The 15162-nt window shown below is 47.4% G+C and overlaps 1 protein-coding gene across 5 annotated transcripts in view; it reads left to right on the top strand.

Moving 5' to 3' along the window:
* UGGT1 (UDP-glucose glycoprotein glucosyltransferase 1) overlaps window positions 1–15162 on the top strand; it is an 827334-nt gene that overhangs the window by 482623 nt on the left and 329549 nt on the right. For all 5 annotated transcript variants that reach the window (XM_085634645.1, XM_085634646.1, XM_085634643.1 and 2 more), the window contains 2 exons: window positions 6140–6242; window positions 6826–6905. In XM_085634645.1, the coding sequence (XP_085490771.1) occupies window positions 6140–6242; window positions 6826–6905 (183 nt within the window). The remainder of the gene's footprint in view (window positions 1–6139; window positions 6243–6825; window positions 6906–15162) is intronic.

A 15162-nucleotide genomic window follows, 5' to 3' on the forward strand; every position in this document is an offset into this window, starting at 1 on the left:
ACTATGCTAAGGCATCCACCTCCTTTCACAGACAACAGCAGCAGCAAACACCCTCTCTGGGTTACTATTAGGGAGGGTATAAAAATAACTGCAAAGGCATAGACCCCAATGGGGCTGCATCTACCAAGCAGTGACTCCCTTACCCTCCCCCCCCCCCCCCCCCAATCAATTAACACCTATTAGGGGAAGATACGTAGCAGACCAAGCAGTGACTCCCTTACCCTCCCCCCCCCCCAAATCAATTAACACCTATTAGGGGAAGATACGTAGCAGACCAAGCAGTGACTCCCTTACCCTCCCCCCCCCCCCCCCCCCCAATCAATTAACACCTATTAGGGGAAGATACGTAGCAGAGGGGTTTTGTCTAGAACTCACACAAACCAACATCCCCCCCCCCTTCCCCACAGGCACAATCTCACGTGCTCCAAGAGGAGATGCATGCACTGCTCAGCAAAGTGGCCATAGAGCCCATGCCGCCAAAACACTGCGGCGTTCCTAAGAAGGACCTGTTACTAAGGGCAATTCTTGAACTCAGGCCCCTCAATTACATACAGTCAGAACACTTCACATGGTGACACTCCAGGATGTCATTCATCTACTACAGCAAGGTGACTTCATGACATCCTTAGACATGAAGGATGATACTTTTTTAAAATTATTATTAATTTAATTAGCATTTAAAGCAGGAGTACAAGCAGTAACTGAGGTATAAAGATACTGTAAACTGTAACATCATGTATGCTTGTACATCTTCCCATTGAAAAAGGGGAGAATAGAGGAGAGAAGGCAACATAGCTTAGAAGGAATGGGATAGAAGATGGGAGAAGAAAAAAAGGGGAAAATAAAGATGAAGAGGAGAAAGCAGATCTAAGGAATATATTACTTTTAGGCATCCCCTATTACACTTCTTGTAAAGAAGGAAATTAATCTGAATAGCTAGTACAAAATCTGAAAATATGGGTGGTCATTGCCCTTAGACAGGGCGAGTTGCATTAACAGAAGACATGGTGAGAGCCAATGGCGTAGCCGTGGATGGAACACAGTGAAATATCTAGTGCGATTATAGGCACATACATGTAGATTATATTAATAAGAATTAGGGATTTGACTTCCCGCATGGGAGGGTGCTGTTTTATCCAGATGCGAGGTCATGTGTGCAGATATGTTAAGAAAGGTTCCCAAATGTCAATTGACCTGGATGGTGGGGGCATTTGCTCCCAGTAAGAAGCTAGCTATTTCTGACAGTAGCTCGTGTCATGTAACCAGGACTCAATCTTGGGTGCTAGCTTTCACCTCCAGTGCACAGAGACTCAGCGATTCGCCAGCAGAAATAACATAGCTGCCATTCGACGGGATGTCTAGCATGTAACCCAACAGGCAAACCAATGATGTGTGAGGTACTGGGTGTGTCCGATTTTCTGTAAGAGCATGAATTATGGCCTGACAGTATATTCCAATCAGAGGACCGGTCCAAACCAGGTGTAGGAAGGTGCATCTCTTACAGTGTGCATCTGGTGTTGGCCCCAATCGTTGTAGTGGAGCTGGAGTGTGGCATACCTGATGTAGGAATTTAAAAAGGATTATCCACAGTCTGTAGTTGGGGAAGAGGGCATTCATTTGTGTGCAGCAGTATTTTCATTGTTCCTCAGTTATTGGGACGCTCAGATCATCGTCCCAGATTGTGTGGGCGTAAGAGGTGTGGATAAGGGCACAGTAGTGCATGATATTGTACAGTCTGGTGATTATTTTGCGGAGGGAGGGTATGGTAAGCATATGCTCAAGAGCATGTAACTGTGGCAGTGGTTCAGGGAAAGTGGCATGGAGTGTTTGGCATGCAACTTGCAGTTGTTGATATAGCAAATTGTCCAGCGCAGTAATGTTGGAGTTGTCGGTGGAGATGAAAGGAGGGATAAAACGGCCATCTAGGTATAAATCTGCAAAAGTGAGCAAGTGCCTTTGATGTGCATGTGATGTGGTGCGAGTGGCTTGTAGTGCAGGGAGTAATGAGTTCCGTGCTAGCGGGACGGATGGGGCATATAGAACGGTAAGTTTGCCCTTGCTTAATAGGATGGCAGTCCCGTGTGCATAATTGGAGTAGAGTGCGGTATGCATGTCTGAGCACCAGCTCGCCATTGGGCGAGAGGCGGTTGAGGATGTGAGGTATATTTCTTGAAGGAAACATATGTCCACCTGGTGTCGTGTTATAGGCATGGACTAGCCTTGCTTTGCGCTTATTATGAAGTCCCCTCACGTTCCAGGAGAGACACAGAATTGTAGCGGTCATATTGATATAGGAACATTAATAGCAGATGTGTGTATGGGATCTCTTGTGTATTGCGATGTGAGGACTAGGTAGGGACAAGTCCGGCTGAACAGCTTGGTGATTTAGCAGATACTTACGGGATATCTGGCCCAAGTGAATCTGTTGCATTAGAAGAGATATAAAAGATCTGCGGGAAGGAAAAGCAGTAAGGGATGAATTCAAACATTAACAAGTTGACCCACAGCCTTCCGCTCATGAACAGTGTGATTCTTAATCCCACCCCCCCTCTCTGGCCCGAATCCTAAGTAAACATCTTGTAGAGGAATCATCCCTCCAGGCGGTGTCCAGCCGAGCAAACTTCCCAATCCAGGCTAGACTGGGTGGCCGGAGGGGCAGGTGCTCCCAGTAGGCAGTCCTGTGGGCAAGTAAATGATTAAGTAGAAGCGCCCAGTGTCAAAAAGGCCAGTGCGGGCAGGGGCCCTAGGAAAGGGGAGCCATTGGGCACATCTCTGGTGCTGTGATGGGGTCTGCAGTTGGAGTCAATGTGATCGAAAGGGGCTAATCTTTTCGATGTGTTCCATATTTTCCTCCTCCCTGGTTTGCAGCGATGTGTGCGTCCATCCAGACTCCTTTTTTTAAGAGTTTTCAAATGTAAGAGCAACCTTCGGGTCTGTGAAGTGATGTATTTTGCCACTGTGTATAACGCGTAATTTGACATGGTATAAAAGGGCGTAGGTAATATCAACCTTTTGCAGTGGTCGTTTGGCGGGGAGGAAGTCTCTACGTGCCACCTACACAGAGGGCATAAAGTCTGGGTAGAATGATAGCGTATTTTCCTTGAACAGTATGTCCCTTTGTTCTCGGGCCTGGCTTATCTTTGCATCCTGGTCCTTGTAATGGAGCTGACAGGCGACAATGGGTCTAGGGTTGGTCCCAGGAGGTGGCATGGATGCCAGTGTACGATGAGCTCTTTCCACAAATACAGAAGTAAGATACTTGCAAAAGAGTTTGCAAAGCATGGTTTCCACATAGTCCTCCTTTCTCTCAATGTTCGTGGACTCTAGAAGTCCAATAATTCCGATATTATTGTGCCTCGATTTCACCTCCAGGTCTTTGTCTTTTATGAGTTCCAGGATCTTATCCATGCGCAAGAGGTGTTCAATGGATGTGGCGTGACTGTCCTCTGCCACCGAGACCCTTGTTTCTATGTTATCTATTCTGTGTTCATGTTTGTTCGCCTTCTCTTTCATTCGATTGAGGCGATATGCCATAAGATTCAGCATGGCATCGGTGGCACAGAAACTACGCGTCAACTAGGATTTCTTTTACATCGTCGTCCCGTCCTGCCGCATCCCCCCCCCTTAGACCCCACGTGTGGTCAGGCAGGACGTCCTGAGCTGGGTCTCGGCTGGAGAGCCCAACTTGTCGCTTGCCCTCAAAGGAGAGCTTTGATTGGCATGTGTCCTGCTTTCCCGTAGTCGTGAGTTGTGTTTTGGAGCCGGCAGCACCAAATAGTTGATTGATGTATCTAGGAGAGATGAGAATACCTAGGCAGTAGCGTCCAGAGGTAGAGAGGGGACTGGGCACAGAAGCCCTCAATAAGCAGTGCCACTGGCCCCTGTGGGTAGAGTATTCCCGGGATCCTAGACTTCGCACCGGAAAGGGCGGGTAGGATTTTCTTGGTCAGTGCGGTGTCTGTAAATAGATCTCTACAGTGGCAAGTGACCTCAGGAGGTAATCCCAAAAGCATTGGCTGATCGCTGGCTGTGTTTTGACCCCGCCACCCCCTGGGGAGATGGTCAGGGCCGAGGAGCATGAGCAGGGCAGGCAGCACACAGACGGAGAAGTATGGAAAGGAGCCCTTAAGTGGCAGTATCCAGCAGTGCAATCAGATAGTGAGATGAGCCAGGAGAGAAAGCACCTCAATTAAAGAACACAACTCCAGGGGGTCGTATTGGCAGGCCATTGTTGGCCGGTGGCCCGGAAGAGACATGAAGCCCTTAGGATTTCAAGTTCCTCACTTTGGGAGCAATGTCAGCTGCACAACTTCACGGAGATCATCGAGGCCGCTTAGGGATCCAAAGGAGAGCCCTAGGATCCAGCGCTGCAGAGAGGGAGGCTGAAAAAAAGCAGGTGAGTCACACAGGCGGGCCGGGGGAAGCAACAGGTCCAGTGCTGCTCAGGGGTGTCACACAGCCGTGCCCCAATCAGGGTGTGTGGGTGAAGCAGGGCGGCACCCGGCACGCTCAGGCAACGGCCTGGCACAAGAGGATGCAGTGAAAACTGCGGGTGTCAGGGCCCTGACCCAGCAATTCCCAGGCAGGACTCAAGCACACTCCTCCTCCTGAGGCTGGACCCAGAGCCCCAGACTCACCACCACTGGTCAGTCAGCCCAATCGAAGTTCCACCACGGACCCTGTAGATCAGTTCGGGCCACCCTCACCTTGAGCTCTGAGACGAAGTCACTGCAGCCCACAGTATGTTGGACCAACGTCCGCCGCCACTTCTCTCCCTAGCAGATGGACCAGGGCCAGCCAGCCACATGCATTCAACCAAGGCGGCTGCAGAGGACGATCAGGTGATGTCGATGTTACGCCACGCCTCGTGGCAAGCACTCTCTGTCCACTCAGTGCGGTCATCTCAAGTCCTCGCACAAGTCTAGCTCTAGTGTGACCCTCACACGCCAACCACAGAACCCCCGTCGAGGCAAAACTCTCTGGGCGGTGCAGAGATGACAGGAGCTGGCTTAGGTAGGATAGATGTGCCCATGAAGTAAGGATAAATGTCGGATTATTAAGTACAGCTGGCAAAGCCTGTCTAGTGAGCTGCCATCTTGCTTCTTGGCCAGGCTCAGTCCCCCTGAAGGATGCCTAATTTACATCCCCATCCACCCTGACATGTCGGGCTCTTTGTTGCCTTCTCCAAATCACACAAAGGCTGTGCTTTAGCCAAAGAAGGAATAGCCCTCTGGTTGGGTAAATGTGTACACATCTGCTATGCCAATGCAAAAATACCTTTGCCTATACCTGTAATAAGTAATTTTCCATTAGCTGACATCTGTAATTCAGCTACTTGGTCTACTCTCCACACTTTTACTAAACGTTACTGTGTGGATGCTTTATCCCGCCAACAAGCTAGAGTTGGCCAGGCTGTCTTATGTACACTGTGATAGTCTTCTGCAACATCCTCTGGCTAACCACTGCTTTAAGGGAGGACTGCTTTACAGTGTGTGCACAGCATGTGTATTTTGCTTGCCCTGTAAGCATCTGTTTGTGGCATGTAGTGCTATATATTCACATGCGTCCACCATCCTCCCTGGAAGCCCTTAGATGTTACAGGGAACTTTATCTCTTGCATTTACTATCCTTTTTTATGGTCATCTTTTCTGAATCCCTATGCTTCATTAACATTATCACCCTTTTGGCGGAAAGGAAAACAGTCTAACGATGGAGATGATGCCCATGAGCATTACCAGTAATAGGTGGAGTCACTCACTATACCTTGTGTTTCAAAAGACTTCTTCGTAGAAAAACAACTTGCACCAGTCTCAGCCCAACACAGGAGTGTGCGCAGCATGTGAATCTACAGAACTATATGCCGTGAACATATGCTTACAGGGTAAGTAACATTTTCCTTCTGATCCTTTCAGGAGTATTCATACGTTTGGGAATTTGTGGGAAGATATAGTATCCATCAAAAATATTGGTCTTGGAGGAAAGTAACGTTTTTCTCCCTGTGGTTAAGAGTGAACCGTATACACGTTTGTTCTGTCTGTGCACCCACCGGTCTACTGCCCTAATGCCGCCTTGAATTGTTTATTTTCCTGTAATTGGTTTTGTATGATTAACATACTGCAATTTGGTGTTTTTTACGTAGTGTTTTAAAGCTTCGGCCAAAGGAGGGGCTGACATACTTTGATGTTGTGGCCATCGTAGACCCAGTGACCAGAGAAGCTCAAAGAATAGCTCCATTGCTTATGGTAAGCATTAACTGAGAAGATCTTGGACATGTGGACATATTTCAGTGGTTGTATGAAACTGTGCTTGTGAGTACCTTTAAATCTGCCAATGATTTAGTGATTCTACGTTTGTAATATTTCAGTAAAATCAGTAAATATGATTGATTTAAAAGTTAAAGGACACTTCGGTTAGGGTAGGAAGTCACTTGTGCTCTAAGGTATACTTTTAGATTCTCCTTGCTTCCTCACTCTAGAAAGTTGTTAAACTGGCGTCATTACCAGATCTAGGAATTGACTTACTGCAGAGAGAAATTTAATAATTAAGTAATGACTGTGTGAGTAGCTTCACTTTACATTGCCAGCCGTATGTGGAACATAACCTGGCTATACAAAAGAAGTTGGACATTAACTTTAATCTCGGGTCAGTCTGGGTTAGTGGTTTATAGCTTCCTCCTTTGTTCACGTAATGTCATTTTGTTTGATATTATCCAGTCCATTAGAAGTCAATAGAGTTCAGCTGTCTGGTTCTATGTTTAGAGGTAGTGCTCACTGACCGCATTATAGAACGCTGAATTCCACATAGATATTTTGTTTGTTCCTTCAGGTTTTGAGCCAAGTTATAAATATGAATCTCCGAGTGTTCATGAACTGCCAGTCGAAGCTGTCTGACATGCCCTTGAAAAGGTAAGGAGGCATTCACTCCGAAGAACAAGGAAACGGGATCACATTTTCTCTTGCTACCAGTAAAACTCCAGACCTCCTGTCTCAAGAATTCTGACCTCTCCCCAACCTGAAATTAGGCTAGAATGCACATTTTAAAACGAAAAATTTGCAGATATCAGAAACCTTAGCAACAACTGCTTTAATCTAGAACTTGTCCTAAGTATATATTAGTGTTTTTGTTTCAGTGAGGTAATGAGTTCTGAATGGGTCCGCTGTAACCACTACATTGACCAAGACCAACATGCCTCCTATCTTTAGACTTTTTAGTGAATATATTGCATTTAGGATATTAAAGAGTTGGGACTGTGAAGTGAAACAAAAGCACGTAGGCAAAAGGACCTCATGGATCCAGTTTCCAGGGTCATGGTAATTCCTGCATTTTAAAACAAACGTTGGTTATGTATGTATATATATTATTTGTAAAGTGCAGCTATCACTCCACAGGTGTATCCTGGCGCTATGCAGAATTGTACATATTGCTCCAACGGAGGCTGCCACCTAGTGAGGAAGGGTTGGCTAAGTGAAAGGCACAGGTTTTTAAGGATTTCCTAGATCAGAGTTCTGAGTGGATAAGAGGGCGATGACAGGGGAGTGTATGCCATGCTTTCGCCCCGAGAACGGCTACTGATTTCCCCCCTCTTTGTTTTACATCTAAAAGGAAGGGGTTTTTAATAGGTTTGCTGATGAGAACCTAAGGAGGCATGTGGTAACCTAGGGTGTGAATCTAGCTGTTAAGTATTTAGGTCCTGATGCTCTAAAGGCTCTGAAGGTTATTACGAGTATCTTGAATAGCATTCTTTTGTGGACAGGTAACCAGTGCAGTGACTTAAGAGCTACTGAGGCTGAGGAACGGCGGACATGTTTCATGACCAGACTGGCTGCCGCATGTTGAACAGTCTGAAGCTTTTTCAAAATAGACTTGTTGGCACCTGCATAAAGGCTGTTACAGTAATCTAGTCTGGAGGTAATTAGGGCTGCTGTCACAGTTTTTCTTGCCATACTTTGGAGTAAGTCAAAGAACCTTTTTAGGGATTTTATCAGCTGGAAACACTTTCCAGCCACTGCTAGCGCTTGTGGACAAAAGAATAGTCATATCAAATTTCACCCCAAAATGTTTAACTACCTCTAGCATGTTAGGAGGAGGGGAGTGTCTTTTGGCCACCTGCAACTAGGAGTGAAAGTGTTGTATTTGCCTTGTAGCATGATCTCTATTTTTTGAGTATTACAATTCAAGTGGTTACATTTCCTCAAGTGAATGACCTCTGTGAGACATAGTTGGAAGTTCTCTTCTGCGCTGGTAGAATGTTTGTCTAACGCTAGGATTAACTGAGGGTCATCAGCACAAGAGGTGGTTTCAATATTAAGTGATGATATCAATTCTATGAGGGTGGCCATATATACATGGACCGGCAATGGGCTTAGTGCAGAACCCTGCGGAACACATGTGCTCAAGGGTTTCTCAGCTGACTGATAGTGTCCATGAGTGACTACTTGTCTATGGTTTGTCAGGAACAATATCAACCAGGACAGATGGGAGATACCACAGGCCTTCAGGCGGTATACTTTTTATTGTAGGTCATCCTTATTTAGCTAAGAAAAAAATATATAAGTTGCAAAGCAAGCTGTGGTTTCAATCGAAAAATAAACATTTCATTTGAAATTTCAGAGTTAAGTGCACAATGCTTTCATACGAAGGCTAGAAAACGTATAAAAGCAAAACATTATATTTCAGTCTGTATTAAGTAGTTTAATTTTGTAGGTGTGTACATCTGAACAGCAGTTGTAATAGGGTTACTCACATGAATAGATGGAGAGGATTTTCAGATCCATTTTCATTCAGTTGCTATTTTGATGCTCCAAATATACTGGTCCTGTTAATGGCCCATTGTTTATCTCTTGCTGGCTAAAACATTAACTATGTTTAAGGGGTTTAAGGGAATTTTTATGGACTAAAATCCATGCATCTTTGGACCTTCTCTTACCCACTAAGTGTGATTATTCACTTATCCACTTGGTTTAGGGGGAAGCACATATTTGCCGAAGATTGTTTGCACAATGTATGTTCTTGCAAACCTTTCCCTGTGTATTGCTCTGTTCACCTAACATTAACTTCCTTTATCAGTGTACCACATACAAAACCTGTGTCTGAATACAAAATGATAAACGTCTTTGAAGTGCTGCCTTCTCTCTTTACTAAAATATAACACATTTGGTGGAAATTAATTTGCTTGTTGAATTTCATGAAGCATTCTAAAGAACGATATGTACTCCAATTCAAGTGTCGGAAGTATTTTACTGGGAAGGCCAGCCAAAATGGTTGGCTTACCCATGCGGTCAGTGTAAAAGCAAGGTTTCTCATCCAGGGGATCCTCATCAAGAGTCAGAGGACCCCAGAGCACATATTATATAAGGAATATGCTACTTACCAGTATGCATCTGTTCTAGGCATGTAGAGCTGCAGATCTACACACTTTTGCATAGATCGCCATCTGGTGTTGGGCCCGGATGTTTGCAGTTTGTTTTTCCTCTTGGAAAGTCTTTGGAAGTCACGAGGTCGGTGACTCCTCCTTTGGATCGTATTGCACATGGGCTTCGGCTCCAGATTGTTTTTCGCCAGCAGGGAAAGATGGAGCGTAGTAGTAACAGTGAAGATGCCCATGTCTGTGCTATCTAAATAAGATAAGCTGGAACAGATAAAGGTAGCCGGGGAGGCGGGTGGGCGTGTGTAGATCTGCAGCTCTACATGCCAAGAACAGATGCATACTGGTAAGTAGCATATTCCGTTCGAGGCATATGAGCTGCAGATTACACACTTGTGCATAGATTATATAGCAGTACCCACCGTTAGCGGCGACCACCCGTATCTGTTGCAGTGGTTTGAAATAATGTTTTGAGTACAGCCTGAATCACACTAGCTTGTTGCTTAGTTTCACCAAACACTATTGTGTAGATGTGCAAAGTGTGCGGTGTTGACCATGTAGCTGCTTTGCAGATATCATCTAATGGGATGTTCCCTAAGAATGCCATGGAAGCCCCTATTTTTCGTGTAGAATGAGCTTTCGGGGGAATGGATAGCGTTCGCTTTGCTTTATGGTAGCAGATTTGAATGCATTTTACAATCCACCTAGCTGTCCCCGATTTTGAGATGGGGTTACCTTTGTGTGGTGGAGAGAAAGAAACAAACAGTCGTTTGGTCTTACGGAAAGGTTGTGTTCTCTGAATGTAGTAGAGTAAGGCTCGTTTCACATCCAGTGTGTGAAGAGCCCTTTCTGCAACGGTCTGTGGTTGCGAGAAAAATACTGGTAGTTCTACTGTTTGGTTTAGGTGAAAGGGAGAAATGACTTTAGGGAGGAATTTCGGGTTGGTACGGAGAACAACTTTGTTATGGTGCATTTGGAGAAAAGGTTCTTGAATGGTAAGTGCTTGTATCTCACTGACCCGTCTAAGGGAAGTGATGGCTACAAGAAAGGCGGTTTTCCATGTTAGGAACTGTAATTCGCATTTATGGAGAGGTTCGAAGGAAGGCCCCATTAGCCTTGTGAGGACGATATTTAAGTTCCACACAGGTGAGGGTGGCACTCTGGGGGGAATTATTCTTTTAAGGCCTTCCATGAAGGCTTTAATGGCAGGTACTCTGAAGAGTGAAAGATGTTGCCTGTTTTGTAAGTAAGCTGCAATAGCTGTGAGTTGTAGCCGAATGGACGTATAGGCTAGATTGCACCGTTGTAGGTGGAGTAAGTAGCCTATTATGTGTTGAATGGACACGTCCAGTGGATTGATGGTGTTTTTATGGCAATAAACAACAAAACGTTTCCACTTGGCGGCGTAGCACGCTCTAGTGGTAGGTCTTCTAGCTTCTCTGATGACGTTCATACAGTCAGGGGGAAGATTTAGGTACCCGAATTCTAAGATTTCAGGAGCCAGATCGCAAGGTTGAGCTGCGCTGGGTCCGGGTGTTTGATCTCTTCATGGTTCTGGGTTAAGAGGTGTGGAGAGAGGTTTAGTTTTTGGTGCAGCACTACAGATAGTTCCATCAGTGTGGTATACCACGGTTGTCTGGCCCACGTTGGAGCTACTAGGATTAGTGTGAGGGAGTGTTGTTGTAGTTTGCGCATCACTAGTGGAATGAGTGGGAGAGGCGGAAAAGTGTACGCAAATATGCCTGACCAGTTCATCCATATCGCATTTCCTTTGGACAATGGGTGTGGGTATCTGGCGGCGAAGGTTGGGCATTTGGCGTTTTCTTGGGTGGCGAAGAGGTCTATCTGTGGATGCCCCCACATTTGAAAGTACGGGTGAACAACTTGCGGGTGAAGCTCCCACTCGTGGATCTGTTGTCTGTCTGCTGAGCAGATCTGCCACTGTGTTTTGGAGTCCTGGGACATGCTGAGCTAGGAGAAAGATTTTTTGGGGTGTCGCCCATCTCCATATGCTCTGTGCTAGGTGAGAGAGCTGTGGAGAGTGTGTGACGCCTTGTTTTGGGATATAATACATGGCTGTCATGTTGTCTGTCCGGATCAGGACTGCCTTGCCTGAAATTTGATTTTGAAAAGATTTTAGGGTTAGAAGATTGCTAGTAACTCCAGATGGTTGATATGGAGTAACTTTTGTTGAGGTGTCCACCTGCCCTGTGTGGTGAGATGTAGTAGATGAGCTCCCCAGCCGGAGAGTGATGCGTCCTTTGTCAGTGCTATTTGTGGAACCGGGTCCAGGAACGGTCGACCTTTGGAAAGGTTTGTGGTGTTCCACCACTGCAGAGAGTGATGGGTGCGACCGTCTACCAACACCAGATCTGTTAATTGACCCTGGGCCTGGTTCCATTGGCACGCTAAGCACTCTTGGAGAGGACGCATCTGGAGTCTTGCGTGAGGCACTATGAAAATGCAAGAGGCCATAGTTGAATAAACACTCGAGCTGTAAGGGAGTGTTGTAGTGCGAATTTTGTGCGTAGAGCTTGAATGCTTGCAATTCTGGCCGGATTGGGGTAGGCTAGTGCTCTTGAGGTGTCTGTGGTGGCACCGAGGTATTGTTTTGTGTGGGATGGTTGGAGATGGGACTTCTGGTGGTTTACTGTGAAACCCAGCTGGTGGAGTAATTGAAGGGTGGTAGATGTGTGTTGAACACACTGATTGTATGACCCGGCTTTTATTAGCCAGTCGTCTAAGTATGGGAAGATGTGGATGTGTTGTCTTCATAAATGTGCTGCTACCACTGCTAGGCACTTGGTGAATACCCTTGGCGCTGTTGTGACTCTGAACGGGAGCACCTTGAATTGGAAGTGCTGTCCGTCCACTACAAATCTGAGGTACTTGCGGTGAGCTTTGTGCACCGGAATGTGAAAATATGCGTCTTTTAGATCTAGGGTGGTCAAAAAGTCGTTTTGGGAGAGGAGCGGAAGTACCTGCTGAAGCGTTAGCATATGAAAATGGTCGGAGTGTATGTACGTGTTTAGGGGCCGGAGATCTAGGATGGGCCACAGAGTCTCGTCCCTTTTTGGTATGAGAAAATATAGGGAGTAGACTCCCATGTTTTGTTGGTTGGTAGGAACGGGATCTATTGCCTGTTTTTGTAGGAGGGAGACTACCTCCTGCTTTAGGAGTATTAAATGTTCTTGTGACATGGGCGCTGCCTGGGTGGAATGTTTGGGGGGGGGGGGTAGATATTAGTTCTAGGCAGTAGCCTGATTGAATTATTTGTGTCACCCATTTGTCTGAGGTGATGGTAGCCCAGACGGGAAGGAAATGTTGGAGTCTGCCCCCGACCGGATTGGAATGGTCTGGGGGAGGGGGGGGGGGGGAGTCATTGGGTAGGCGTTGTGGCAGAGCGGGCGTTTTGTATTGCCTCTGCCTTTATTAGTGTTACCCTTATAGCCGCCTCTTAGATAACCCCTCGTGAAGGTGGACTGAGTGGGGGATTTGTACGAAGTGGACGCGGTATCTGAGGAGTAGTCTCTAGATGTACTGCGAAAGGAAGAGCGGCGAAAAGAGCGTCTAGGAGGGTGTGACTGTAAGACTCCCATGGACTTCGCCGTATCCTTCTTCATTTTTTCTAGGGCCTCATCTACCCATGGGCCAAATAGATGTTCCTGGTCAAAGTGATGGTTAAGGATGGAGGCTTGTACCTCCGGTTTAAACCCTGATATTCTCAGCCAAGCATGGTGACGCAGGAGGACGCTTGTATTGATGGCACTGGAAGCTGGGTCTGCTGCATCTAAGGCACAGCATATAGAGGTGTTTGTGATTGTCTTACCCTCTTGAATTAGTTAGTTGGCCCTAGCTTTATATTTCTCAGGGAGGTGGTGCATTATGCTCTCTAACTCGTCATAATGTGCCCTGTCATATCTGGCCAATAGGGCTTGAGTATTGGCAATACGCCACATATTGGCTGCTTGTGACGCAGTGCGTTTCCCTGATGCATCCAGTAGCTTTGACTCTTTGTCAGGTGGTGGTGCTTCGCCTGACGCCTGGGAATTTGCCCTTTTACGTGCGGTGGATACCACTAGATAGTCTAGTGGCACTGGCCCTCTGATGTAGGAGGGATCTGTGGGGGCAGCTTTGTATTTTTTCTCGATGCGCGGGTTAATGACCCTGGCTCTAACTGGGTCCTTAAAAACCTCTGGCGCATGCTTTACCACTCCTTTAAGCATAGGTAATATGGAGCTATGTGTGGTGTCGAACGTGTCGAGGAGGAAATCTTCCTCCACGGGGTCGGTATGTAAGTCTACCCCGTGATAGTGTGCCGCCCTTTGCAGTAGGTGGTGGAACCCCAATGAGTCTTCTGGTGGAGATGGCCTTGAGGGGTAAAGGTCATCTTGTGGGATGTTGGGGATATCAGGTATATTGTAGTCGTCCCATGGGTCTGGGGATCCTGTAGGAGTGGGGTCCCCTGTGGGTAGGTCCTGGGGAAAATTCCCAATGTCATCATATGGGTCCCCGTGATCATCATCTTGTGGAGAAGGGGTGGGAGAAAGATGAGGTTGGGGTGGAGAAGGCTATTCTGAACGGGGAGGTAGCCGAGTCCTTCCTCTTTGGAGGCGGAGGTGGAGCAGGCTTCTCCAAATGTCTCTTTTTGGAAGAAAGTGTAAAATGTCCAGTTTTTGGATCCTTGGTGAGTGTTTTCTGCAAGGGATCCGGTGTAAATAAGTCCGGTGAGGCTGGTCTGTCCGTCGGCGCCGAACGATTCGGGGCCGTTGGCTTTTTAGGCTTTTCCGTGCCGGTTCGTTGTTTGGAACCTGGTTTGGGAATCTCCGGACGCTTGGTCCGCACCGAGATGGATTTCGGCCTCGAAGTGTCTGTGCCGGTGGCCTTGTGTGCTTTGGTCGGCACCAAAGGTGGTGTCTGTGCCGAATAGCTGGGTTTCGACCCCGAGTGCTTCGGTGTGGAGCTCGGTGTCGATATGGGGGTCGGCTTCTTTTTCGGCACCGAAGCGTATTTATCGGTACCGGGAGTAGGCTGGCTCGAGCCCGAGCCGCCGGAAGGCTTGCTTGGCTTCTTCACTGGGCCCGAAGGTGGGGTGTTGGAAGCAGTGTCCTTGGTCTTACCTAGGCCCGGAGGCGGAGGCGTGACCGGAGGCGGAGGCGTGACCGGAGCCTTTTTCGGTGCCGGCAGGGGGGTGGGGGGGGGGGGGGGGGGATCAGTACTCACGACCCTCTGCGCTGGGGTGATGTCCTCCACATCTGAGTCGTCGGCCTCGGAAGCGCTGATGAGGCCCTCTTCGGTGTACTGCTCTGGAGCGTTGATGCCTTCTCTGAAGAGGTCGTCCGGAATCGTAGTCTAGGAGTGCGCCATAGTTCTTCGGTCCCGAATAGTCTTTTTGGACCGGAAGGACTTACACGCCGGACAGTCTCGAGCCTCGTGTTCAGGGGAGAGGCAGAGATTGCATACCTCGTGGAGATCGGTGTGGGGGAATTTTGACCCACATCTAGGGCACTTTTTAAATGGAGTGCTTTCCATTAGCCAGGACCGAAGCTTGGAGAGGCCCGAAGGCTGCCGTCGACGACTGGAACTGAAGGTCCGTGCCGATGAGAAGGCGCGTCGAGTGGGGGAGATCGCGATCAAAACAATACTGCGGTTTAAGGTGAGGATTGCGCGTCGACCTGGAAGCTGTTGGGAACCGGAGCGCGAAGATCACATCCGAGCCTGATGGCGGAAAAAAACAATCTGAGGATGGAGCCGAAGCACATGCGCAATACGATCCAAAGGAGGAGTCACCGACCTCG

The sequence above is a fragment of the Triturus cristatus genome, chromosome 11 (genome assembly GCF_964204655.1).
Source record: "Triturus cristatus chromosome 11, aTriCri1.1, whole genome shotgun sequence".
NCBI lineage: Eukaryota > Metazoa > Chordata > Amphibia > Caudata > Salamandridae > Triturus > Triturus cristatus.